Below are 27,983 nucleotides of genomic sequence, written 5' to 3'. Positions count from 1 at the left end.
GTTGGTCTCGGTGATATCTAATATAGGATACGCAATGTTAAGTGTGTAGTCACATAGGTGACGTGATCTATCTATCTGTATGTCAAATTTTTTGTTACATATAATGTAATTAAGCTGATCTATTAAAAGTTTTCTTATACGAAAGTGTTGACATGTCACACACCGAAAAACTTATAGCACTCCATAGCGGTGCAACTGTAAAAGTGAAAATTACTATTTACACATATTGGGGCAAAATTTGACACAACCCAACCCATCATCGTTGAATTATCAAAGTTCACTGATCATCCCATCATCCATTCGAGAGATTTTTCAGTGTAACGGTCACACGATATGATACACCACGTGTTTTTATGTAAATAGTGGGTTACGTGTGTTAAAAAGTTAATAACTTAAAAATTAAAATTTTTCACCATTTACATAAAAACACGTAATATACCATCCGTATTTCCGTCACAACTAAAAATTTCTTCATCCCTCCATCTACCACAGCAAAACGAAATCTGGATAACAAGGCACAATCCACCCCTCCACCCAATCACCACCTCCCACGTGTCATAATGCAAATGCATCACCATCATCATCATCTCTACGAGAGTGATGATCAATAGTACCTTTTCCCAATGGTCAAAACCTGCGGTCTTCTGCTTCCTAATCCTCTGCCCATCCCCAAAATACACTATCCCATTTAGTTTGCTCACCTTTTCTCCATTAATTTAGTCAATATTTTTTATCAGTGAACAGAGAAAGCAAGAGACTTGAGAGAGAGATGTGCAACAAGAAGAGTCTTCCAGGTCACGATGATCATGTGCAGAGGAGCTCCATGATTGATGATATGATCAAGGAGGAGGAAGAAGAAGAAGATGAATTGATCAAACATTTAGCGGCTCGGAAATCCAGAACAAAAACCAGAAAACCCAAGTTTTTAAGTCTCCGATCCCAGCTCATGTCCGAAGATGACGGCCAAAGTTACAGAGTACCCAACAAAATCACATCAAGGACGGCCAAGGCCCGCCACCGCCGCAGCCGCCGCCCTCAGCTCAACCTCTTCCCACTGCACCCGGAAACTCGGGTCAATAATGATTTTGAAGATAAAGGGTACATGCAGCAGGACGAGAACGTGGCCTTGTTGTTCGAGTCCGACGGCGGCGCCACCCTCAACGGCCTCCTAACCTCCACAACCACCACCGCCACCGCCACGACGTCGACAATGTCATCTGATCTGGAGGAAGCAGAGTCCTTTTCCTACTACAAGGGACGGGAGGAGTACAGGGAAGAAACAGAGTGTGACATTGTACGGACGGCGATGAGGAGCAGAGAGCGGGAGACGAGCGTGGAGAAGTGGGTGTGTTTCTCGGAGTTGGTGGAGGGGAAGAGGGAGGAGGACTGCTTGACTAGTCCGACGACCAGTACTACTGGTACACGCGGCGGCGATGACGGTTGGAATGTCGGTCATCAACGGCGGAGCAGCGGCGGAAAGGGGTTGTCGTTGGCGTTGAAGCTGGATTATGAGGAGATATTGAATGCATGGTCCGATAAGGGACCACTCTACATTGATGGAGGAGATTCCCCACAAACCGTACCTGACTTACTGCACCAGCAGGATCATCAGCTTTTTGACCTCCATGAGAACAGCAGTACTCCGAATGTAAGAAAATTGTTTAACTTCTAGCTTTTTTCGTTGATTAATGCATTGACCTTGTTTGACGATGCAAATGTCGGTAGTGATAAACAATTATTTTTTAATTATCAAGTAAATATCTTATAAGTGAATAATCAATTATGTTGGCGGACGTCTCGTGAGCCCATAGGTTTAGAAGAAATCAACGGTTTTGAGAGGTTTTATTTCTTTTAATGAATTTAGGGGTATTTAATTAGGGTTTTAAGTGATTCTTTGAAATTCAATTTGTATTTAATCAGGATTTTAAGATATTTTATTAAATTTCTTAGAAATCTGGATGTATTCAATTATAATTTTAAATAAGTTTATAACATTCCAGGTGTATTCAATTAGAAATTGATTTTAAAGAATTTGAAAATGTTGAGGAATTAGAGGGAATTGAAGAGATTTCATAGTGTGTTTTAAGCATCCACAAATCTCATATCTCTCCACGAGATTTTGAGGGAATTGAATCAAAATTTTATATGGAATCTCGAAAAATCAATTAAATTCCATAAAAATACATGAATTTATAAATTTATTAAAATATCTCGAATTCTCAATTGAATACACCATTCTTAATTTGTTAGTTGAGAAATCTGAAATGATGACTAAACATTTTAATAATATTTGTATGATTAAAATATGTTAATCAAAATTAGGTGAACTATAAAATGAAATTGAGATCGTCTCTAGATCTCTGTTCCTAAAGTCGACGGATTCGAAGATTTGAAGTACTCATATTAATCTTGTGGTCCTTATTAGTTCATTTCACTAGCTCACTTTACATAAACCAAGGGTTTAAATCGATCTTTCTCTTTTCAATGGCTTGAATCTCCATGTCCTTAGACTATGGACACAAAGATGTTTCATTTGAACTATGAATCTTGGGTGCTTTCAAATGGAATTTGGTTTCATCATAATTTAGTTTTTGATATTGTTGTGGAATTGGGACACTTGTTTCTTACTTGGTTTTGTTGGTGTTAGGAAGGGAATCAATTGTATTTTAACCTAAGGCCCTACTACTTTCTGCATTTTAATTTGGACCCCATTGCCCACTGCCCAATTGGGGCTATAGGACGGTGTCCCAACAATTTGTTCTGAGAAAAGATTACACATGGGTTGTGCTATGGTGCACGTCTTTTTTTATTTTCCACGTACCTTTCTTAACTTTCAGTTGTCGGCTTGAATGAATTAAAAAATATCAAATGATAGAAATTAAAAGAGTGTATATGAGGTAAAAATGAGTTTGTGGATAGCACTACCCTTACTCATTATTTTTCTGCTCTTACACATTTATGTCTTTATTTAGTTTTTATTGAAAAAATCATAGATGAATTATTGAACAAATGTAAACAAGGTGTGTAGAAAACAACAACAAAAGATTATGTGGATATCATTTTCCTCTGTTATTCTTGAAGTTTTATTGACATTTCAAAAAATGTCATCATTTCATCCTATTCTGTAAATATATAAGTAAATTGCATTATAAGAAGTGCAGAATAACATTTTTGAGTAATCTCCCAAAAAAATTACCTTGTCTTGGCCACAAATTAAATGTTCGTTTTTGATCAATTTACAAATTTGATGTTGAAGTTCCATTTGTTTGGTTGTAACTTGAAATGGATGGGACTTTGTTTAGGGTTCTGGTGGGAACTTATGGAGGGTTCCGGAAGAGGATGGCAGCTTGAAAATGAAGATGGAGCAAAGAGAGACCAGTATGTTGAGGTATAAGGAAAAGAGGCGTAATCGGCTCTACTCGAAGCGGATCCGGTACCAAGTCCGAAAACTCAATGCCGAAAAACGACCCCGAATGAAGGTACTCTTAATCTCCCATTAAAACCTAGTGTGTTATATATGTTTTGAAACTAATTAAGATGACTAATTTTCGTGTTATTAATTCCATATATGTACGTTGCAGGGTCGTTTCGTGAAGAGAAGTTGAATTAACATGCGTTTTAAACGTCTGGTTTCGATCTGACATGCATCCGGATGTTTGGTGTTTTGAGTTAGATATCTAGTGCATCCGGATGTTTATGTTAGTTTCCCTAATTTCTTTCCCCTGCCTTGCTTGTCAGTCAATTTACTGGGAAGAGGGAAGATGATAAGTAGTATGCTTTTTTTGCATGAAAATATATGTACAAATCATACACAAAAAGATGATACATATGTGAAAATCGATTACAATATGACATTACTCAGTTTTATGTAGCTATGGTTCCTTTCTTAGTCGGGTTTTCGTTTTATTATAGAAAAATAGAATGATATTGAAGAAGTTCGGGTTCTACCATAAATCCAATTAGCAATATGGGGAGTAACTCAATCTTTTATAAGCCTTTGCAAAGTTTCTCTTTTAACTGATGTGATAATCTTTTACCTTCACCATCCTCACAGAACAACTCTCCCAAGAACCATGTATATACCGTATATAGGACCTTCGTGTTTTAAGCCAAAAAGGGGTGAAACAGTGAACTGTATAAGAGGCCCTTTATATTAAATACATTGTCTCTGTCCCATTTTTTTTTGCTGTAGAATGGCCAGGATACCTGCTATGAAGCTACTCTCATATATATATATATATATATATATATATATATATATATCTGCATATATGTATAACTAATTTATAGAGTAACAGAAAGAGCAGGATTATCCTACTTCCAACCAGAAACTATCAAACTGTATAAATATGATCGATATGGGGGTGCCTTCCCTTAATTGGTTTGGATATTTATAAGTAAGATGGATCAAGAACAGTAATGTAGAATTTCATCAGCAGGAAGTGGAAGATCATAAGTTGACAGAAGAAAAGAGAGTATATAACTGCGCATACATGAGCGTTCTCTTGGATATGTTCGTTTGTGCTCTCTATCCTCTGTCTCAAGAACATCGACCGTTTTTGCTTGGATCTAGCTAGCTCAAATGAAACATGTTCATCAATCACTCACCTAGCAAAATGCATCTCCAATAGCACTACAATGCCTTTTCCTTGGATCAATCATGTGCAACTACCGCTTTTTAAAGTCACCCCAACCGTGGATTACGACAGTTAGCTCATGAAGCATGTGCAGTTCCTTGTTTTAAGTTTGAATTTCTCTCTGTAAATTAGAGTAATTTAGAATACCGTTTTGTACCACTAAGTTTAATGATATTCATCTTCACTTGTAAGTAATAGACCTTAAATTCGAATCTCATGAATCCCTAATTCGAAACCAATTTATTTCTTCATCCCTTATTGTAATTGTATCCTTGATTAAAGATAAAATAAAAAAAGGATACCTTCTTGTGAAACAAATGTCTACCTCAAAACGAGATTGACGGGGCCATCTCTTGTTTTCAAGCCAATATGATTTCATTACAGCCCAACATTTAGAAAGTAACGTTCATGCCGAAAGAATGTTCAAGCAACTCCCCTACCCATAGATCGAACATCGTAGAACATGGTAACTTTAATAAAATCGTAAATTAAGATTAATAATAGTAATTCTATATAAATCTCACAAACAACCAAATCAATCAGTAACAGCAGCTAACTAATTTCTTCCTAATCATCGATCTTAGCCTTTGCTAATACCTACAAAAATATCACTCATTTCCCAAGTGGGGCGATGGAATATTAGATCCCTTTCTTTCCTTGATCAACCAGTGTCATGTCATCAACACCCCAACCGACTGGAAGGAAACCCTAGACTCCCATGTGTTTGGTTTGTGAACTTTCGGATGACGCAACGGTGTACTGAAAGGAAATCGAATGACAACCTTAAGCTAGAATCCACTAGTAAACTTTATAATTTACTAAGAAGAATTGAGAGGAAACTTAAGTTGTATTGATAAAATAGTTAAAAGATCACAACTTTAACACTTAAGAGGTGTATTTAATACGTTCAAATACAAAACCAAACCCTAGAAGATCTTAACGATCAAATAGGAAATAAATAAATAGTAAACAAAGTTCTATAAACATCCCTAAAACTTTAAACGGTATTTTGGGATAGTAAAAACTTCATTACGTCGTTCTCTTCGAAACGATATATTACAGGCCTAATTATGACACCGACAATTAGCGAACTTAGCTACATCTAGGTTTGCATATCATGTATATGTTTTTTTTTAATAAAATGTGATTGTGCATGTTTGATAAAATGTGATTTTATTAAACATGCACAATCACATTTTATTAAAAAAAACATATACATGATATGCAAACCTAGACGTAACTAAATATAAATCAAACTTTCGACTCAATTATTCAGGGTTTATGTTTCTGGTTGAATGAAAGCATTGGGACATGAATGGAGCAACCCAAATGGGATTTTTCTAAACAATAATCCCATCTGAAAGAAAGTAAACAAAAGGTTTAAAATTCAAATACAATATTCGAACAAGTTTAGTTTAGAAAATCATTGTGCTGTCGCTACCAGCCTCTTGCCAAAAGCCAAAAGCTTATGAAGTTGCATCCCTATGTGGTTCGCACAAATGGAATGTCTTTTTAGAATTGGCCTTGCGACCGTCGCAGTGGCATGGGACCAGTTAGTTGCCCTGCATTTTGTTAATTGAACTTTGAGGGCATTGTACTGATCAGCACTCTTTTATTTAATCTGTAATTAACCTCCACTTAAGTACTTAAGCATCCATGCTTTTGAGACATTAAACTGAACTAACTTTGAGCTCAACCAAACCAATACACACTACTTAAGTATGTAGATAGATAAGATGCCAGCTTTCACTTTTTAGTTGCAATTAAATATCTCAATTTGTGGAGGGAGACTTGTAATAAAAAAGATATTGGCACTTTGGAGTTCCAAACTCATCGGTTGTTGCTACACCTTTTAACTTTATTGCATACCAATGCATGATAGGTTTGAGATGTTATAAGTGTATTTTAATTTTATGCAAATCGTTCGTTGATTCAAAAATATTATTCATACTATATTTGTACCACCTTTATAATTGAGGTGAGACTCGCAACTATTTTTATTAGAAAGTTAATACAAATGTGATATAAAAATGTAATAAGTCTAGTATTACTCTCTATAGTTTTAAAAATAATTACTAAATTAATTAACAAATGAACCACGTCATCCATCCAGCTACACTCACAAAGAGCATAAACTCTCCCTATATTAAGGTCAGATAAGTAACGTGATCAATCAAGCGGACCCAAAAATTTCTCTACTTTTAGAAGCACTTTTTAGCTGAGTTTTAGCTTTAGCGCTTTTTTACACTGCACAATTTTTTATCCCGGCGTGCACGCGTGAGTGAATATACAATGCAATTGAAAGTCGAAACATAGAAAGCATCACAATTTTGAAACCCTTAGTCGTCCTTTGCCAAATCCAAATGGACCAATATCTACATTTTACAATGAGTAAAAGAAAGAAAATGGAATCAACATTTCTGTTTTCATAAACATAGCAGAGTTTATGCCATCAGTCATTACAATGCTTACAAGGATCAGCATTTCAGCGGCTTACAATTTTTAGTTGCAGAAAGCCCCAACCGACACAAAATGTTACATAAAATTAAAGTCCCTAGCTATTATCTAATAACATAATTTAGCTGGCCAAGTCATGAGACGGAGAAAAACTTTAGAAAGATCATCGATCACGTCATTCATAGGACACATCTTATAAAAATATGAGACATCTTAATTCATATTTTAGTCAGGTTAATTAAATTAAGTGTGCATCTGCCCTGATCCGACAACCCTATCGAACATTTTTCTCCATCAGAGGAAGGCATATTACCACTTTTTTTGGTTAGTAGTGAACAGAGATTAATTAAAGATAATCTCATGATTCTCAATTTCTCAAACACGAATCGAACGACAAGTCGAAGGAGTTCCAATTCCATGAAGAAGCTTCATTTCCTTGATAGCTGGATCTTGGAGCAGAAGCACTTTCTCCTTGTCTCTGACTCCAACCATGTGTAAATATTCACCATCTTCTCTTTGTTTTCCTTTGTAAAGAAGCCTTTGCTCTCTTGCCTCCATACCAGTCACCAGCGACAGTATCATCTTTAATTCGCCTGCAGAGAACAAATGAATCAAAACCAAGATTAGCACTTGATTATTTGATTTTCTAGCTCATAAATAAATTAAGAGAAGAACATTCCAAGTGATGCCATTATAACGGTATCTTCAGTCAACCACGTACTGCTATGTGAGAAATTTTATATGATGGTGTGTGATTCATTAAGGCTACCACTACAATAACATTCCCGTTAGGTGAGTTTCGCTAAACAAGGAGAGAGAAGGCTTAATTACCAAATGTTGAAGTGGCTTCAATGGAGATGTCACGGAAATGAGACACAGTTGACACTCGAACCGTGATCATGCCTTCTCCGGCACTGCTTTCGGCCGCTGTCTCCCTCCTCTGAACAAGCATGCCTCCCGGCCGACGCTCCCATTTGATTTCACTATTGTTATTAATATTGCCTCCTCCAAACTCCTTTTGATCAGTAGCTTTACTCTTGCTTTTACTACTGCTGCTGCTGATGAGCTTGCAACTGCTAAAGCTTCTGCAAAACCTGTTTGACCTCAACTTAATCATCTTTCAAATTTTCTCTGCTTTTTCCACAAGCACTTTTGTTGTGCTTTTTCCTCTCAACTACTCAAACTGCTCAGGAGAAATGAGAGGAAATGGGGAGTTGAGAGTGTTGGAGTTGGCTGCTTAATATAAGCAATAACTAGGCAAATTCGCATTATATTAACTAGGGCAAAATATAATAAGGACAGCAGTTAAATACAAGCCGCCCGAAGGAGTGTTGCAAAAAGTAGTGGTTGGCCAATGAGAGGATGCCACAAGAGGGACAATGTGGGCATGGTTTCTCTCTGCTTATTTTATGGAAGGCCAAGTGCACATGGACGTGGGTGCTTAGGAAAACGGTTGCTTGATTGGCGGGCCAAGCACAATATCAATTGCTTAATCAATTTGTCTTTCAAAAAATATATATGATCCTTTGGTGATTTAATAATAATTCTTGTGTATTTATGGAGAACCTAGACGGTGTGAGGGAGATTTTATTAAAAATAATTAATTAAAATATAGTATAGTTATAGAAATCTAATCATGATTTATAGAAAGTGTTACGAATTATGGTATGAGTATATAAAACCTCATTTCTATGGAAAAAGTAAATGATAACTCGTTTAACCTTGTTAATTAAGTTCATGATTTATTTAGAGCTATATATGATCTAAATTAAGAATCAGCATCCAATAAGTGCCAATTGATAGATCTTTTTAAAAATGAAAAATAGATCTCAAATTAATGTGGCATATGGAATATATGTTCGATTAAATTAAAAATGAATAGAGCTAGCTTTCTTTGTCATCATCCGTAATTTGTGATGTTGTTAGGTTTTTATGTTATATCAGTTAGGTGGGTGCTAAAGACTTCTTTTGTGTTTACTTTTTCTTCTGGGTGGTTGGCTAATCTCTCTAGGGCATCAAACCACATGGGAGGGAGCTTAAACAATACGTGTATTCTATCTCCTCCTCCTCCTCCTCCTTTCAACCATGTCCAAATGTGTTGAACATTGAACACTTCATCGTCTAACTCAGAATATATATAGGAGTGTGCTATCCACACACCCCAAATTACTTCTCACACACCCCTTGTTAATTTCTGTCTGTTGATTTTCTTTAATTCATCCGATCCAATAACCGAAAATTAAAAGGGTGTGTGGATATCACACCCCTATCCACACACCCCTATATATAGTACCGCTAACCCAAATTTTTTTAATTAATCCTCCTTATTTGAAGGGTAAGTAGCCGTAATCAAAACTAAGATTCACTAAATCATCGAGAACTTATTCCGTTGGCTTGTGGTTATGGAGTTGCTAATTAAGCTTTTTTTATTATTTTATTTTTATTTCTTTGGGGTCATTTGTTAATCAACTTTGATAATGATAATGAAGTTTGTTTTGTGAGCATTCACGAAAGTGACAAATTGATGTCCATACGACCACATGGTGGACGTCGGATAAGAGAAATAAATTTGCATGCATAAGGTTTGACACCCCACAACATGTTGATCCTAGGAGAAATATATTACATTAACTCATAGGTTTTGGACTTTAGAGAGCCGCCAAACGACGCATATGTAATTTATATCTTATCCTGTGAATTTAGGACGTGTTTGTTTGCCCTCATTAAAGTTCATTGAACTAGATTACTTTGCTAAGACTACTAATTCCATGTTTGATGCAAGCTGGACTAAACTTAAATGAGACTAAGTCGGACTCGTTCCAACTAAGTGCTTCGCTAGGTTGTCCTAGTGAGACACCCCCCCCCCAAAAAAAAAAAAAACAAAAAAAAGCATGGGATTCCTAATCCCATCTCCAACATCGTTTGCACGCCTTTGTCGTTTGCAACTCCGACTCCCTTACCCATGCCCAGATCTCAAACCCACTACCTAAATCTCAAAATCAACACCTAAAATTCAAAAAAAAAAAAAAATGCAAAACCCCCATAATTAAGCACCTGCAGACAAATCCCCCACACAAATTCAAAATAAAAAGGCAAAATCACTAGAAAATTTTAAGATTTTCCTAGAAAATCAATGAAGGTACTGGGTGGAGAGCTCCGATAAATCCTCTGTGCGAATCTCTACATAAGGAAAAGAGGAGGATAATGGACGAGGAAAAGTGGGAGAGGGGAGGGAGAGAGTGGGCGGAGGAAAATAGGGAGAGGTATATGAAGAGGAAGAGAATTCTAGGAAAATGGTGAAACATGATAAAAAGAGGGAGAGGATAGGGAGAGAATGGCGGAGGAAAAGAGGAATGGATTAAGATGATTTTGCAAAAAACAAATAAAAAGATATTGGCTATTAGATAGAGAGATGATTCTAGAAACAAAAAAAATGATAAATTAATAATAAACTATTAATAAATGTAGATTAAATAATATAATATTTGAATATTGTAGTTATCCTGTTTCTTAATATGACATTGTACCAAACGTTTCACTAAATTATTATAGTTTAAGCCAGTCCAATTTAGTCTTTAAAGCTAGTTCAGTCAGAAATAATCCAGTGCAACAAACGCACCCTTGGAATTTAAATGGGGCATCTTCTCTCCTATATGCATGTGTAGCATACTAGGATGGGCTATGCACCGTTTCAAGTGATCATTTAGTCATGACTTGTATCTTTGCATTTTTAAATGGACCTCAGTTATCGGATCGTCAAACTGTCATCTAATGTTATTTTACTCAAATCACTTACTCATGTTATAACATAAGTGTTATTTAAACACGTATATTAATTAGTTAGTACCGCTATGTGTCAGTCATCACACTCATTAAAACTTTTACATGGTAAAATTTGATGTATTCTTCTTTCATTTTTTATTTGTAATTACAAATTTGGTATGATCAATATTACGTTTTTTTTGTTCAAGTGATATTGTAATTTTGTTACGCTGAAGTCTGCAATTTACATTAATGTTAACTTAAACGATACTATTATATGTTTATCAAAGCGATTTGACAAAAAAAATCATATATTCCTTACAAGTACGTATTGAAATAATTAATAGAGATTTTGAAAGATTATATACCCTTAATTATATAATAGGGAGATGTGAAGATCGATCGGGCAATCTAGATGCATGCTCATGCAAGACTACAAAAAGTGATGTGAAAAATCATGCATGCAGCGCAACATTGAGCACAAGATTGATTCTTTCACGCACCCCATCAGGATTTGCTTCTTGTTTGGCATGCCAATGTGAGAACATATCACATAGCTAGCTAACAGATTTTATGCTCATTAAATTATAGTTTTTCTTTATTCCCAGCTTCCATGCATGGAAAACTTTTTAAGTATGTCGAGACCACCGTTAGGTATTTTTTTCATTATACAAAGGCTCGGCATTTTTACTTCTTCAAATGTCCAATTATTTCTATTATAATAATTGGTATACCAAATTATGTTATCAGAATACTGAAAAGTCTCTTCCATGCATGCATGGGTTGCTTGCTATTTTATATTATTTATTTTTTCAGAAATTATCACACTGACCCTTTTTGTTCTTGCATTATTTGTCACATCCTGGTCCGGGGTGGATCACTTCCCGGGCCCGCTCCACCACCATAGTACGATATTGTCAGCTTTGGACTTACCATTCCCTCACGGTTTTGTTTTTGAGAACTCACGAGCAACTTCCTAGTGGGTCACCCATCATGGGATTGCTCTAGCCCCCTTCTCGCTTAACTTCGGAGTTCCTACGGAACCCGAAGCAGTGAGCTCCCAAAAGGCCTCGTGCTAGGTGGAGATAAGAATATACATATAAGGATCACTACCCTGGGTGATGTGGGATGTCACAATCCACCCCCCTTAGGAGCTCGACGTCCTCGTCAGCACACCACGACCAGGGTTAGGCTTTGATACCAATTGTCACATCCTGGCCCGAGACGAATCACTTCCCGGGCCCACTCCACCACCGTAGCACGATATTTTCCGCTTTGGGCTTACCATTCCCTCACGGTTTTGTTTTTGGGAATTCACGAGCAACTTTCCAGTGGGTCACCCATCATGGGATTGCTCTAGTCCCATTCTCGCTTAACTTTGGAGTTCCTACGGAACCCGAAGCTAGTGAACTCCCAAAAGACCTCATGCTAAGTAGGGATGAGAATATACATACAAAAATCACTCCCCTGGACGATGTGGGATGTCACATTATTAATTACATATTTTAACAGTAAAAAAAAGGTGTCATTGTTTTATTAGGACCATATTTATATATTATTTTGCTTCCTATGAATAATAACCTCAACTAGTCTTATTTTTCTTGGTAAAAGTATTAAAAGAAAATTTTGGAGGAATATAATTTAAAAGAATTTAAAAGAAAAGAAGACACAAAATCGAATTATAAGAAAAATGGTACATGGGTTTAGGTCTCAAATTCTTGAAATGACCAATGCATCAACATTTTTACGTAGTTTTATAAAGTCTCAGGTTTAAATTACATTATGAAATGACGCTTTATTTTCACTTCACCAATGGTTTTGATATTAAATTATAACTTGTTATGGAAAGATTGCCAGACATTGAAAGCATTTTTATAAGGGATATTTTTTGAAATGTCATATGAAGTTATACATAATTTTTAATTTGTCATATATACTAAAATTTTAAGTAAATTGTCATATCAACTTTTCAAAATTATTAATTTGTCATCTTACTCTAACTCCAACTCCATTAAATTTTTCATCCAATATAAGTTATGTGCGACATGTGTCTCGCACATGACTTGTGTATAGGGTTATTTGGGTCATTTTATCACTTCACTTCCCTTTTATTATGTTGTATTCGATGAAAAACTTCTAAGTTTCTAAAGCCACAGAAGGGACTGCTGCTATGCTATACTTGTTCTCAGAGATTTTGTTCACACAGATCCCCTTGAATACTCTCTACAAAAATTAAGTGTTTGTACTAAGGAAATGTTAAAAAAAAAAACTTGTGAAAAGATGCTGAAATGACTCAAATAACCTTGAACACAAGTCATGTGCGAGGCACATGACTTATATTGAATGGAAAACATAATGGAGTTAGGGTGAAATGACAAATTAATGATTTCAAAAAGTTGATATGACAAATTGATTAAAATTTTAGTTTATATGACAAATTGAAAATTGTGTACAAGTTCATATGACATTTCAAAAATTCTCTCTTTCTGTAAATATTTTAAGCTTGTTTGGAAGTGTTTTAAAATGATTAACAGTGTTTTTGGTGAAAATGTTTTTAAAACCAATTCTAAGTAAAATTGCAAGTAAATCCTAAAAAAGTACTTAAAGTGCTTCCTTACAGAAGCACATAAAGTAGAATGCACTTCAAGTGCTTTTAGAATCAAAAGAAGTTTTCTCTAATTACGTTTTCAATCATTTATTTATTCATTTATTTTTTGTCAAACTATAGATTTGTTAAATTAGATGTTAGTTTAGAGAGTCGACATGATTCAAACTCACGTCGTGATGTAAGGGCAACACTCATTGTGACATCCCACATCACCCAGAGGCCTTATATGTATATTCTCATCTCTACCTAGCACGAGGCCTTTTGGGAGCTCACTGGCTTCGGGTTCCACGGGAACTCCAAAGTTAAGCGAGAAGGGGGCTAGAGCAATCCCATGATGGGTGACCCACTGGGAAGTTGCTCGTGAGTTCCCAAAAACAAAACCGTGAGGGAATGGTAAGCCCAAAGCAGACAATATCGTGCTACGGTGGTGGAGCGGGCCCGGGAAGTCGTCCCGCCCGGGCCGGGATGTGACAATTTGGTATCAGAGCCTAACCCTGGCCGTGGTGTGCCGACGAGGACGTCGGGCCCCTAAGGGGGGTGGATTGTGACATCCCACATCACCTAGGGGAGTGATCCTTATATGTATATTCTCATCTCTACCTAGCACGAGGCCTTTTGGGAGTTCACTGGCTTCGGGTTCCACGGGAACTCCGAAGTTAAGCGAGAAGGGGGCTAGAGCAATCCCATGATGGGTGACCCACTGGGAAGTTGCTCGTGAGTTCCCAAAAACAAAACCGTGAGGGAATGGTAAGCCCAAAGCGGACAATATCGTGCTACGGTGGTGGAGCGGGCCCGGGAAGTAATTCGCCCCGGGCCGGGATGTGACAATTTGGTATTAGAGCCTAACCCTGGTTGCGTATGTGCCGACGAGGACGTCGGACCCCTAAGGGGGGTGGATTGTAACATCCCACATCGCCCAGGGGAGTGATCCTTAAATGTATATTCCCATCCTTACCTAGCACGAGGCCTTTTGGGAGCTCACTGGCTTCGGGTTCCATAGGAACTCCGAAGTTAAGCGAGAAGAGGGCTAGAGCAATCCCATGATGGGTGACCCACTGGGAAGTTGCTTGTGAGTTCCAAAAACAAAACCGTGAGGGAATGGTAAGCCCAAAGCGGACAATATCGTGCTAAGGTGGTGGAGCGGGCCCGGGAAGTGATCCGCCCCGGGCCGGGATGTGACACTCATCCCCATCACTGTGATAAAGGATCACTTGCATGTTTTAAATCATTTTAAAGCACTTTCAATTGAGATTTTTATCTGTTGTGAAAAAGAAAAAAAAACTCATCTTTAATGGTGCGCAAGTACAAATAGAAATAGGCCTAGGCCCAATATTTAAATAGAAAGTTATTGGGCCACTTGCTGAAAAACATTTAGGCCCAATAAAATTAACAGATTTTCCTTACATTTTCCAGTTGTTTTTTGGCTGATTTTTCTAGATCACCACCGATCGCATTTCAATTGAATGGTTGTGAGAAAACCACAGCACCACTGCGAAATGAAATCAAACCCACTTCAGAATTTCACTTGCTTTTGATTAAGCACTTCCACCAAAAGCTGCAGAATTATCCATATTTATCTGGCTTCTGCTTTTCAATCTGGAGTTCAGGTATGTCCCCATCTCTTGCAGTAGCTGGGAATTCTGTAAAAATGCAAACTTTGCTGGAAATTATATAATTTCAGAGGCAATTCAAGTCTGGGTTGTTATAGTTTCTTGTAAGTATCTGGAAAAATGCAAGCTTTAATCACTTGGGAAGTACCCCAGGTAGGATTTGGACTTGGTTCTTCTTGTAAATTTAGAACTAGAAGTAGGAGGAAAAAGATTGGAGTTGTTGGTTTTCCTGTTTGTAATGGTGGAAATGGTGATGTTTTACTTGGGAGTGAGGGTTTCAATGGAAGCCGAAAATTTGGTTTCGGATGTGGGTGCTTCTATGGGCACTCTAGACTTAAACTTGCTCGGTTTTGTGAGCCGAAGAAGGGTTCGTTTGTGGTAGCATGGGCATTGGAGGAGCAAGCAATTGGGAATGAGGTTCTTGTGGAGGAAGAGACATCGGAAAATAGGTTGTCGGGTGAATGCGAGGGTGAGGGTGTTGTTGATCATCGAAATGTGGATGGAAGGAAGGGCTGTGATGGTAATGATGATGATGAAATAGGTATAGGAGGTCAAGGAGAGAATTGGGAACAGAGAAATGAAAAGATTGACGTGCGTGCGCTGGCGCTAAGCTTACAGTTTGCGAAAACAGCTGATGATGTTGAAGAGGTTCTTAAGGACACGGGTGATTTGCCCCTCCAAGTATTCTCATCCATTATCAGGGGTTTCGGAAGAGACAGATTGATGGATTCCGCTTTTGCTACTGTCGAGTGGCTTAAGAGAAAGAAGGAAGAAACTAATGGTTTCATTACCCCAAACTTATTCATATATAACAGTCTTTTGGGTGCAGTGAAGCAATCTGGACAATTCGGAGAAATTGACAAAGTATTGAGCGATATGACTAGGGAAGGGGTGGTACCGAATGTTGTAACTTACAACACTAAAATGGCTATTTACATTGAACGGGGACAAGGTATGGAGGCCCTTCATGTCCTTGAGGAGATTCAAGAGAAGGGCCTGATTCCGTCTTCAGTATCGTACTCCACAGCATTGTTGGCTTATCAACGAATGCAAGATGGGAATGGAGCTTTAAAGTTCTTTGTTGAGTTTAGAGAAAATTATCGTAAAGGTCATATAGGTAAAGATGCTGATGTAGACTGGGAAGAGGAGTTTGTGAAGCTTGAGAACTTTACAAAACGCGTTTGCTACCAAGTGATGCGAAGGTGGCTTGTGAGGGATGATAACTTAACCACCAATGTGCTCAAACTGCTAACAGAGATGGATATTGCTGGGGTTCCACTTGGGAGGGCAGAGCACGAGCGCCTTTTGTGGGCTTGCACCCGCGAAGAACATTATATTGTAGCAAAAGATTTGTATAGTAGGATAAGAGAAAAGCATTCTGACATAAGTTTAGCCGTGTGTAACCATACGATTTGGTTGATGGGGAAGGCTAAGAAATGGTGGGCAGCTTTGGAGATTTATGAGGATATGTTGGACAAGGGGCCGCAGCCAAATAACATGTCGTATGAATTGATAGTATCTCACTTTAATGTCCTTCTAAGTGCAGCTAGAAAAAGAGCGATTTGGAAATGGGGTGTCAGGTTGCTCAACAAGATGGAAGAGAAAGGGCTTAAACCAAGAAGTAAGGAATGGAATGCGGTTCTTGTTGCCTGTTCCAAGGCTGCTGAAACCTCTGCGGCTGTCAAAATTTTTAAGAGAATGGTGGAGCAAGGCCAGAAACCCACAATCCTTTCTTACGGGGCATTGCTTAGTGCCCTCGAGAAGGGTAAGCGCTATGATGAGGCCCGTCAGGTGTGGGAACATATGCTTAAGGTTGGTCTGAAGCCAAACTTGTATGCCTACACAACTATGGCTTCGATTTTCAGTGGCCATGGAAAACCTAACATGGTAGAAACCATCATTGATGACATGGTTTCAGCAGGCATTGAGCCAACTGTTGTCACATACAATGCCATTATCAGTGGGTTTGCAAGAAACGGTTTTAGCAGTGCTGCATACGATTGGTTTGACCGCATGAAAGCTCAGAACATCCCTCCAAACCATGTCACATACGAAATGATGATTGAGGCTCTCGCAAAGGAAGGGAAGCCAAGGCTTGCATATGAGCTATATTTGAGAGCTCGAACTCAACGCCTTGCCCTCTCTTCAAAAGCTTATGACACAGTGGTTCGGTCCTCACTGGAATCCAGAGCTAACATTGATGTAAGACTTTTAGGGGAACGGCCACCAGAGAGAAAGGTGAACGGGCAAGGTAGGAACACTTCCAGCCAAGTTTCTTAAAAATTCAGAAGTTTCACAACTCCCAAGAGATGCAAAAACATTTGATAACGAAGAAATATACGCTGTAAAGACACAAAACAACCAGGTATTCGTTACTACGAAGTATGAACTTTCCGTTGATTTTTGTTCATTCGTCTCTGTATACTTCCCATGATTACATTGTAACAAATACATTCAACTCGTATAAATTCAGTCCATTTTCTGCTTACAACAAACGCTGTAATGCTACGGGGACTACATTTATTATTCTATTTGAGGGTTTATACAACGTAATACAAGTGAACGTGGTCTCCTTAGCATTTTCCGTTTAGCAAGTTAGAGATTTGAATATAGTAATATAGATTAGATGCTAATTAATGGATCAGGATCCTTTCCTGATCTTTGTATGGGGATCCTCATGACCAACAAGTGTGGGCCGTTGGATGAAAATCCAACGGCTACAAACAGGGGGTTCCTTTAAAGTTATAATAATTATAGCCGTTGGATTTTCATCCAACGGTCCATACTTGTTGATTATGAGGATCCCCATACAAAGATCAGGAGAGGATCCTGATCCCTCATTAATCATCATTTTGAAGTGCCAGAAGGAATATATGGTGGAAACCTTTACAGCAATATATGGTGGAAGTTACGTAGAAGAATAATATCTGGATTCTATTGTATTTAAAGCAACAAGAATAATAAAAAAAGATAATATTTTGTGTACAATGCTGGATTATCTAAAAGAGCTGAGATCCTCTTTGGACCTCATTGTTCGGGAGCCCGACGATCAGAAAATCAGGATTGTGCAATAGATAGATATGGGTTTTGGTTTGTGTGGGTTTTGGATTGTTCTATAAAAACCATCAAATTCAATTTGAGTGGTTTGAATTCTTTGGTCATTGTGCTCGAGACAGTGAGATCGAAAGAGAATCTCGCTCTATCTTATTAAAATATTTTGCTTCCTTAAAGAAGAGGGTGATTTTGACTGATAACAATTTTTTTATTGGTAAACATGACATCTTGCAATTAATCATGTGATAATTATTCTTTTACTATTCAAAAGACAAATAATTTTTTGTGATGGATTATTTTATTTATTTTTCTTGTTGGTAACTTGCGTTAATTTGCTATTGTAACTGAAAGCACTTTATCCTTATCCATTATAAGATAAAAGAACTAAGCTAACTTAGCAGAGCAGTGTGCTCTTTTTTGTACTCAAGTTTGTGTTTACTTTCATCTAATTTAGATAATTTATTGTAATTATCATTCGTATGAAAAGAAAAGAAAAGAAAAAACAGGTAATGGATTCAAGGGACTTAAAAGTTAGTGAATACTTCTTTCTTTCTATTGGATGGTTAACAAATGCCACCAAGTGAAGAAATTCTTTGGTTCGGCTGCTGGTGAATCACGTCATAGTGACGTATAGGATCCCAATACAAAACTCGTATCTTTGTATGTGTGATTACTTGGGTGACACAATTTATCTGCTGGACCTAAGAATTTCTTGATTATGCAAGTTTTTATTTCTCAGGATCAAGATGCTTGCAAGTTACCACCGTTGTAAAGGAGTAGCAAGAATTGGACGCTTGAGCTTTAGGCAATCTCCAGACAAAGTCCAATCATTTGGCCCCGGTCTAAACTCCTGCGTTGGCAACGACCAACGACCCAAAAGAAAAAAGAGATACAAATGTCACCTTTGTTGGCATGCAAAAGCAACTGAGATTTTGACAGATGCGTGTTGTTATGTTTAACCAACAGTACTTGCTATTTCATTGGATGCCAAAACTTAGGTTCAATTGGAGGGATTGGGATTCTCTCCGGATCCTACCTTCCAAATTTTCTACATCCTTCAATTCTGAAGCTGGAGAGAGGGATGGAGAAGAGAAAAGAGGATGAACAAGAGAAAGTGACCATGAAAGAAGATGAACATAAGGAGGTGAAGGTGAAAGTGAACATCAAATCAATTTTTGACTATTCAATTTTTGATTGAATGTACGTTATTGAAGAATTCAGAGAATTAAAATGGAAGGGACACATGATCACTATAAAGCGTGAGTAGTACTTATCCACTTTAAGAGGGAGTATTGATGAAAATTTTGACAATTTAGAAAAGAATATTAATGATCATTGAAATTTGCAAGCAAAATTCTTGTGGTGGACATCAAATCACATGCTTTTGAGTAAGTGTGTGGAGCCTGTAGATTGGATGTTGTCCAAACAAATAGATTAAATCTATAAAATTATTGTTTTGGTTTGAAAATCTCAAATTATTTAAGCCGGAAAATGTTCTCAAATAACATTATTACTTAAAAAAATTAAAATAGATTATTAGTATAGCAAATCTATACTACGGAAATGATGCACTTTTTTTTTTTACTCTGAGTGCAGTGTCATTCTAGATTTCATAATCTCACTTAATAAGACAACGTTTGATTGTGTAGTTGTTAGTTTTTCTAAAGTATTAGAATGGTGTGCATTACTTAAACATGTGTTTGCAAAAATCACTGATTAGACTTTTTGCTGTCAACACAAAACGGCATATTTGTGTTACAAACGAATATAATGCAACATTACGAGCAACTTATTAAGATAATATCGATGTCAGCCATACAATATTACTTGCTATTAATAGTGGCACGAAACTTGTAGTTCAGTTAAAAATATTCACTCTCTACACTGAGTCTCGAATTTAACTCTCTACTTTTTTTTTTTTTTTTTTTTCAATGTCATTTGTAACTTGCTATTAATAGTGGCACGAAACTTATGGTACTGCGCAACTGCGTTGTACGAGTCATTGTGTGGTGTTCATTCTTTGTGCAAATTGTTTATTGTATTTTTTTTTTTTTTTGGGTTGCTTTGCTTTCAAGTGAACAGAAATCTGAAAAGTAAAATACGGCTTAAGCATCATCCTCCTTGAGCTCCTCCTGCTGGTTCCTAGATGGTACCCGCCACCATTCACAATTTTGCTACCACTTCGAAACGTTTCTTCAACCGCCTTTACATCGTTTCACAAATCACAAACCCCATGTGATTTTTTACTATTTAATGTTCATATTTTTCAACTCGAAGGTTCAAAAATCAAAACTTGAAGCCAGAAGAAGAGTGAATCACAGATTTGGGTAAGTTTCTGAACTAGGTTTTGTAGTTTATTGCTTTGTTTAACTGTTTCTGTCAGTAAGATTGGATTTTTACTGCCTGCAGGTCGGAATTGGAGTGGAATATGAGATGGGTTTCTATTGATTTTTGTTTTTGAAGATCTGGTTTGGTGAGGACTGAGGAGTAAGAAGGAAGATGGAACCTCCAAAGGGGGTTTGGGCTTCTTTGTGGAACTTCATCTGCTTTCTTCCTTACTTCATAGGGCTTCTGATTCTTGGCAACATTAAAGGTAACTCAAAAACTGATTTATGTGGTTGTTTTCTCGATTAAATTCTGAGTTTTAATGGGGGAACTGATAACCTTTTGAAACTTTTATGTTGTTTTTTTCATGAATTTTACAACTTGGGTTCTTGATTTTCGTTTCCCTTTTGTCGAATCTATGTCTTCTGCTCGTTCCGGGCTTGGCAGTTGTTTGGCTGTTTTGAATCCATTCCATGTAATAAAAAGTATCCGCCCTGTGGATAGGATTGAGTGATTCTTTGAAATTCAATGTGTATTCAATCAGGATTTTAAGATAGTTTATTAAAATCCTTAGAAATCCAGGTATATTCAATTAGGATTTTAAAGAAGTTTATAACATTCTAAGTGTATTCAATTATAATTTGATTTTAAAGAATTTGAAAAAATTGAGGAATTAGAGGGAATTGGAGAGATTCCGTAGTGTATTTTAAGCATCCACAAATCTCACTTCTTCCCAAGAGATTTCGAGAGAATTGAATCAAAATTTTACATGAAATCTCTACAAATCATTTAAACTCTATAAAAATCCATGGATTTATAAATCCACTTAAATTTCTTAAATTCCCAATTGAATACACCCCTTTTAGAATGTTGCTTTGAGAAATTAGAATTGGCGTTCAATCTTGAAATGGTTTGTTAATGTTGATATTAGGAGTTGATTGATTAGTTAAGAGAGACATTGCTTGAAAGAGTATGATATCAGTAACGCTTGTTAAACCTAATATCCAAGTATTGTTTCAGGTATCGTTTTCTGCCCGTTGATATGCCTTATCATGACAGTCGGAAACACCTGTATCATACTGGGTCTTTGGCCAATACACTTTGTGTGGACCTATTATTGCGTTTTGAGGTGTGTCCCTTGGCCTCTATCTTCAAGTTTCTATGTTTCATTAGTTATCTCTCTCAAATCTCATTCTCATCTTGTGTTTAAAGCAGCAAAACCATAAGAATACCTTCCTTATGATTCTTCTTTTTATATATCTATATATATTTTTTCAGGTCTAAGAGATTAGGGCCAGTTCTGAAGATTGTTAACTGCTTATGTGTACTACCTATCGTCTTGATCTTGTGGCCAGTGGTTGGGATTGTTGGTAGTATTTTGGGTGGAGCGGCATTTGGCTTTTTTTCACCGATGATGGGAACTTTTGAAGCTGTTGGAGAAGGGAAGACCGATAAACTGTACCACTGCTTTTATGTATGTCTTCAATTTTTATGTTGTTCTTGTTCCTTGCCGATCATTCTTCTCCTGTTGCCTCCATAACAGAGATTTATCTTTCACAACATGTTTCAGGATGGAACTTGGAGCACTGTCAAAAGGTGCTTAACTATTGTGAGGGATACCAGGGATTTTTTTTACTACACTTACTTCTCACTTATGGATGACCTGCAACAAGAAGGTCCCCCGGGCGCAAAATATTATGAGATTAGGTATGTTGTTTTGCTCTGCCTCTCAAAATCTACTGCTTGCTTATTTGTGTTTCTATTAGAATATCAATCAGACAAGTTAATGATGAAGGAATAATACATGATAAGTGTCCTTATTACTTCAGTTTCATCGGTTTTTGCTATTGTGGTCCAGCGGTTTATCTTTTTGTTAGACCTATCCATCATGATCATTCTTTTCGTCTGACCAGGAAGTTTTTCAACTTTCTTGCAGGGTGCTGTATCTTCCTGGGGCTGTAATATTAGCAGTCCTTGGTTTCTTGGTTGATATGCCAGTGATCTCATTTATTGCCATATGCAAATGCCCATACATGCTCTTCAAGGGGTGGCACCGTTTGTTTCATGACCTTATAGGTCGAGAAGGCCCTTTCTTGGAAACAATATGTGTTCCATTTGCGGGTCTTGCTATCCTAGTCTGGCCATTGGCTGTTGTTGGGGGAGTGTTGGCGTCAATGGTGGCTGGTATCTTTCTTGGTGCTTTCGCTGGAGTGATTGTTTATCAGGTTATTCATTGCTCATTTTATCTCTGACATACTTCGTTGATGTAACTTGTGTATATCTCTGTATATTCAGATATTTTTTTTGTGTTGTTAGGATATGAAATGTGTTTAGATTGAATGAGTATGTTATTCATACGTATAGCTTGAGTCAAACACGTTTGAAACTGGAGAAAATATATTACATTTCCCCACTTGGAAACGCAATAACTATGCATATCTGATAACAGGATCTTGATACCAATTCAAAAGCGGAGATTTTTCTTATGTCCATGTCATACAGATTGCGAGTATTAAGATATTTTATGACCTTTGTGTTACAGGAATCCTCATTTTGGTTGGGGCTTTGCTATATCGTTGCATCCTTGGCCATATATGATGAATACAGCAATGACATCCTTGACATGCCAGAAGGATCCTGCTTTCCAAGGTTCTAGTCAGCACTCTGTACTTTTAAGTTTTGATATGGGGGTGTCTTGTACTTTGACATTATCTAATAGATTTCTTGTACTGACAGACCAAAGTACCGAAAGAAGGCTGAATTGCCCCAGACCAACTCTCGCGCACCCTCTTTCTCAAGGCCTGGCTCCTTTCGGGGTGCTCCCTCCCGCTTACCTTCATTCACTACTCCTATCATTGAATTGAAGCCCCTTGAGGTACTGCTTATGTATTATGTTTAACATTAAGGGCTACTTTGTACTGGAACAAAATTTGCATCTTAGCTGGATGCGTTTGATGATGTGTTGACTAAAGTACACAGTTTTGACTTCTGAAAGAACATCCTATTTTGTTCATGGTTTCGGTGCTCATTGAACAACTTTCATGGCCTATGCAGCTGATTGATAGTTTATTTAAGGAGTGTAAACATCACGGGGAAAAAATGGTTGCTGACGGAACTATTATGCTTCAAGACCTTGAAGACTCCAAGTCCAGTCAAGGTAGCAGAGTCATTAGCATTGGCTTACCAGCATATTGCCTTCTTCAGACACTCCTGCGATCCGCAAAAGCCAATTCATCAGGAATATTGTTAAGTAAGTCAAATTCTTTTTTCCCTCGCCAATTAACTTAACAGAACAAATAAACACTTTCTTTGATATTCTTAGCAACTTATTATTAAACTTTATACATGATTGATGCAGGTGACAATGCTACTGAGATAACTACCACAAACAGACCGAAAGAAACTTTTTTTGATTGGTTTTTCAATCCGCTGTTGATCATCAAGGACCAGATAAGAGCAGAAAACCTTTCTGAAGCAGAAGAGGCCTACCTTTGCAAATTAGTTCTGCTGACTGGGGATCCTTTGAGGTTGAAACAATCGAATATTGGCTCACCACCTGAATCAGAGCGTAAACAGGCTGAACTTGATGCATTGGCTCGAAGGTACTGATGCAATTTTTTCTTGTATTACAGAGTCTGATTTTTCCCTGTTTGCTTTTATGATTCGTCCAGCTTATCCTGTCATGCAGACTCCAAGGTATCACTAAATCTATCTCGAGGTATCCAACTTTCAGGCGTCGATTTGAGAATCTTGTCAACACCATCTCCGATGATCTTGCACAGCATAGTAACGGTGGCAACAAACCGAGCAATGGACCTAAAACAGTTCCGAGATCAAAGAGTGCCTTCGCCCAGCTCTTCAGCCAGAAATCCTTTAGTTTTACGAAAACAAGCAACCATGGGACAGATCCAGAGTCTGGGATCGTAAGAGACCTGACAATCACATAGTGAATTGTGTTACAAGTAGGTTTTTTTTTTAGAAATATCCTTGTTCATTCTTCAAAGATTTACCTTGTTCATTGTTCGGATACACCCAAGAATGTATTTTCGAGTGTACCGTATACAAATACACATGTATTTTTCAATGTACCATATTCTGTGATGTAAGAAATTATAAGCGTTTTGACGCAGCACTCGAAGTTCTCAAAGTTCATTAAACAACAATGCAAAAATGATTTCGTTAAAAAGTACTTTTATTAGAAACACATCAAAAAAATTATTAAAAATCTAAATGCTATATGAAAAAGCAATTAGGAATACTTTCATGACCAATAAACGGCCTAAAATTTATTGTCAAACGTAATCAAAAGCACTTTGATGGTTACAAAATGTCTCTTAATCTTTTATAAGCTCCAACAGTCCATAAGTTACGATCCCCATATTCCACCACAATCATTCTGAACTTTCACGTGGTGTCATCGTTTTTCAATTTTGATCCAACATGAGCTTTGGTTTTTGAACTAATAATTTGTGAGTATTGACTCCTAAATTTTTATACAATAGAGCGTTGCTTTTTATACTGTACGTCCTATTTGCAGAGTAAGAGTAAAGTTACGTATAATAGACATTACTCCCAACCCTAGCAAAGAGGGGAGCCTTATTGGCTTAGGGCCGCCCTTTAGAGCGATAATCATTTTGGCAAACTCCGTTAGAACATTCATCCAAATCTCGGACTATCATTGCTCCACAGTATAACAAGTTCAAAGACCAATATTCAAAATCAGAATTTTAGTTCAGATACCAAATCTCCATTTAAGCTAAAATCCAAGGACCGGTGATCCAATTACCTCATAATTAAAAAAAAAAATTCAATTTCCATTAAAAATTTGACCGAGTCAAACCGAGTTCCCAGCTTCTCATCCCACGTAAACCTCCCACTACGTGTGTTAGTGAAGTAACTAACTCTAAACCTCCCCTCCCCCTCACTTCTATATTAACCCCCTCCCACCTCAAACCATCTCACAAATTGCACTCACAAACAATTCATCTCCCGAATAGCAAAAGTGCTTTCTGTAAAAGCATTTCCCAAATGGATAACTTCAACTGCAACATGATCTTTCTGTTTTCTCTGGTGATGTTTTTCTTCTGCTATAGTCATTTCGTCTCCGCCTTCGAGTTCCAAGTCGGTGGAAACAAAGACTGGGTTGTCCCTCCCGCCAACGACACCAAAATCTACAACGATTGGGCCTCTGAAAACCGGTTCCAAGTCGGCGACACACTCGGTAAGTACACACATAGCATGCACCCAAACTTGAATCCCACCACAAGTACATCATACTAGTTAAGAATATCGTTTTTGTTTTGTTGTAACGTTCTTTTGGAAGAATTTACCGTTCAACGGTTCAAGTATTTAAAATTGCACGCTAAAAATGGTAGAAATAGGGTCATATATAAGTATAATATATATGTTACGCTATCTATATGTTGTACACAATTAATAAAACACAAGTTGAATCTCCCTCCCGCATTTTTTAGTTGCTTAGAATATCGCTTTGTTACGTTGTTTAGTTTGTAGATTTTAGGTACACAATGAAACACAAGTCGAATCTCAGTCCTAATATATTAGAGTAACTTAGAATTAGATCGCTTTTGTTTTGTTATTATGTTGTTTTGTAGGTTTATTACAAAACAAAACATGAATCTCCTTCGAGTATATTAGAGTACCTTAGAATATCGCCTTGTAATGATTGTTTTGTTCTTCTTACGATGTTTTGGTTTTGTAGGCTTTCACTACAAGAAGGACTCGGTGATGGAGGTGACAGAGGCGGAGTACAAAAAGTGCAACTCGACTCGCCCCAACTTCTTCTCGAACACTGGAAACACCGTTTACACGTTCGACCACTCGGGCTCCTTCTACTTCATCAGTGGAGCCGCTGGACACTGCGAGAGGGGACAGCGCATGATAGTTAAGGTGATGGTGGCGGAGGATGAGGACTCTCCGTCTGGTGGCGATGCCATAAAATCTTCCGGTGCTGCGGTTTCCCCAGTCGGAGTCTCCAAACTTGTCCTTGTTCAGTTTGTTATGTCGTATGTTGTTGCTTCTGTTATGTTCTAGTTTGATTAATTAAGTTTGTGGAATGTTAATTAGCATGGTTATTACTGGTTAGGGTTGTTAATTTCTAGAGTCTTGGATGTTGATTAATATTTAGGCTTATTAATTGCTGGAGTCTTTGTTTAATGTTAAAACTATGGTAATTTTCGTTAATTTCGTAGGTATATCATCTGTATACATTGATCACTAGCTTTTGTCTAATTTAGAAAAAAAATTGGATGGCTTAATTTGGTTGTCATAATTGTATGCAAATTCATGAAAGTATTTATGGATATATCAATATCGGTTGCTATTCGATGGAAATTATGGAAAATTGTAATCGGGCGGGCGAGCATATCAACTTATTCAGATTTAGTCGAAATTAAAGAAAAAAATTCTTAGAAAGTATTCAAAAATTTGAAATCTGTAATGGATTTCGACAAAATTTATGTAGTAAATTGGTAAATAACGGCGATATTCATTGATTTTCCTCACTGTTATAGAGTGAAGTTTGCATTTCACCCCTTGTTTACATATCGTCTTTGGTTTTTCGAATATTTCAACGAAAGTATGCGCAATTTCGTAAATATATTAAATACTGGTTATAATCAAATAGACGAAATTAAAGTATAAAAAAGAAAGACTTTTCATTGGAATTTTTCCAGAAGTACTACAATTGCTAGAAAGATATCCTATGCGGTATTTTTGCCACCTTTCTTCCTACAATTTAAATATGTATTAATCTACACAAAAGTATGGGGAACATGGAAAATTAAGGTTTTAATCTCTAAACAAGGATTAATCATCAAAAGCTAGAGATAATTCAATTACAAATGCTCGAACAACAACATCTCAGATTCTCAGAAACACCAAAGCTTGGAGATCTTCACAAACAGCAAAACCATTTCTTCTGCATTCAATTAAGAAGCAATCCTTGATACAAAACTCCCAAGAGAGGAACGAATACGAAATACGATTAATGCAACTAATTTTAGGGCAAACGTGAGTTAGGCAAGTTAGTTAGGGCAATTTACCGCCTCTCGTAAACTAGAATGCGTAGATATTGAGAGTGAATAATGTTGTTAAGTTAATTACCTCTTGGGGATATTGATCGTTTATTGGTTTGGTTGAGGATGGAGTCCCATTGGCAGCCCCATTGTTCATCTTCTGATCTCTAGCTTTGGTGAATATCACAGTAAACCCTTCGGCTGATGCCGGGTTGTTCACATCCCACTCTCCAAATTTGGGCAAGGGCCGTCCCATCTCCTGCTCCACAAAACCCACAATACATTATTTGGTTTTACCAATTGTGTACATCCATGTGTTTGTCTTTCTCAGCACATTGTACGTTGAAATTGAGAAAGACGGACATCATCGATGCTAAAACATATAAACTCGAAATGAAATGCAGATGCACATGTTACGTGGAATACAAACTTACCGAGGCCATTCGCAGGAGGTGCGGAGATTCGAGGAAGACGAGACTGGAGACTTGGGAGA

General features: G+C 37.3%; 5 protein-coding genes across 6 annotated transcripts; 4 read left to right on the top strand and 1 right to left on the bottom strand.

Moving 5' to 3' along the window:
• Nucleotides 1-599: 599 nt before the first annotated feature.
• Nucleotides 600-4,888, top strand: LOC137740103 (uncharacterized). Of its 2 annotated transcripts, none has more exons than XM_068479912.2 (3): nucleotides 600-1,648; nucleotides 3,303-3,479; nucleotides 3,582-3,993. In XM_068479912.2, the coding sequence occupies exons 1-3, from the start codon at nucleotides 770-772 to the stop codon at nucleotides 3,603-3,605; spliced, it is 1,080 nt and encodes a 359-aa protein (XP_068336013.2). In that variant the 5' UTR covers nucleotides 600-769; the 3' UTR covers nucleotides 3,606-3,993. The 2 variants fall into 2 exon arrangements, with proteins under 2 accessions (XP_068336013.2, XP_088555474.1); XM_088699348.1 differs by lacking the exon at nucleotides 3,582-3,993 and adding an exon at nucleotides 4,440-4,888 and having other exon boundaries at nucleotides 624-1,648.
• A 2,155-nt stretch (nucleotides 4,889-7,043) lies between these two features.
• LOC137741085 (BAG family molecular chaperone regulator 2) lies at nucleotides 7,044-8,364 on the bottom strand. Its single transcript, XM_068480890.2, has 2 exons — nucleotides 7,926-8,364; nucleotides 7,044-7,687 (listed from the first exon to the last, which is right to left on the bottom strand). The coding sequence occupies exons 1-2, from the start codon at nucleotides 8,209-8,211 to the stop codon at nucleotides 7,470-7,472; spliced, it is 504 nt and encodes a 167-aa protein (XP_068336991.2). The 5' UTR covers nucleotides 8,212-8,364; the 3' UTR covers nucleotides 7,044-7,469.
• Nucleotides 8,365-14,896: 6,532 nt separating this feature from the next.
• On the top strand, nucleotides 14,897-17,653 carry LOC137740155 (protein LOW PHOTOSYNTHETIC EFFICIENCY 1, chloroplastic-like). The gene has a single exon (XM_068479972.2). It carries the CDS (start codon nucleotides 15,195-15,197, stop codon nucleotides 17,352-17,354), a length of 2,160 nt encoding a protein of 719 aa, XP_068336073.2. The 5' UTR covers nucleotides 14,897-15,194; the 3' UTR covers nucleotides 17,355-17,653.
• Nucleotides 17,654-19,905: 2,252 nt separating this feature from the next.
• Nucleotides 19,906-24,639, top strand: LOC137739387 (putative membrane protein At3g27390). Its single transcript, XM_068478956.2, has 11 exons — nucleotides 19,906-20,455; nucleotides 20,538-20,721; nucleotides 21,474-21,582; nucleotides 21,732-21,927; nucleotides 22,024-22,160; nucleotides 22,390-22,678; nucleotides 22,996-23,102; nucleotides 23,190-23,328; nucleotides 23,508-23,703; nucleotides 23,812-24,055; nucleotides 24,142-24,639. The coding sequence occupies exons 2-11, from the start codon at nucleotides 20,628-20,630 to the stop codon at nucleotides 24,398-24,400; spliced, it is 1,770 nt and encodes a 589-aa protein (XP_068335057.2). The 5' UTR covers nucleotides 19,906-20,455; nucleotides 20,538-20,627; the 3' UTR covers nucleotides 24,401-24,639.
• A 785-nt stretch (nucleotides 24,640-25,424) lies between these two features.
• LOC137739388 (early nodulin-like protein 21) lies at nucleotides 25,425-26,634 on the top strand. Its single transcript, XM_068478957.2, has 2 exons — nucleotides 25,425-25,674; nucleotides 26,176-26,634. Exons 1-2 carry the CDS (start codon nucleotides 25,482-25,484, stop codon nucleotides 26,505-26,507), a joined length of 525 nt encoding a protein of 174 aa, XP_068335058.2. The 5' UTR covers nucleotides 25,425-25,481; the 3' UTR covers nucleotides 26,508-26,634.
• Nucleotides 26,635-27,983: the final 1,349 nt, after the last annotated feature.

Source organism: Pyrus communis, chromosome 9 (assembly GCF_041283825.1).
Source record: "Pyrus communis isolate YQ-2024b chromosome 9, ASM4128382v1, whole genome shotgun sequence".
Lineage (NCBI taxonomy): Eukaryota > Viridiplantae > Streptophyta > Magnoliopsida > Rosales > Rosaceae > Pyrus > Pyrus communis.
Note: the sequence above shows the minus strand (reverse complement) of the source record. Positions and strands in the feature narration are given on the sequence as shown.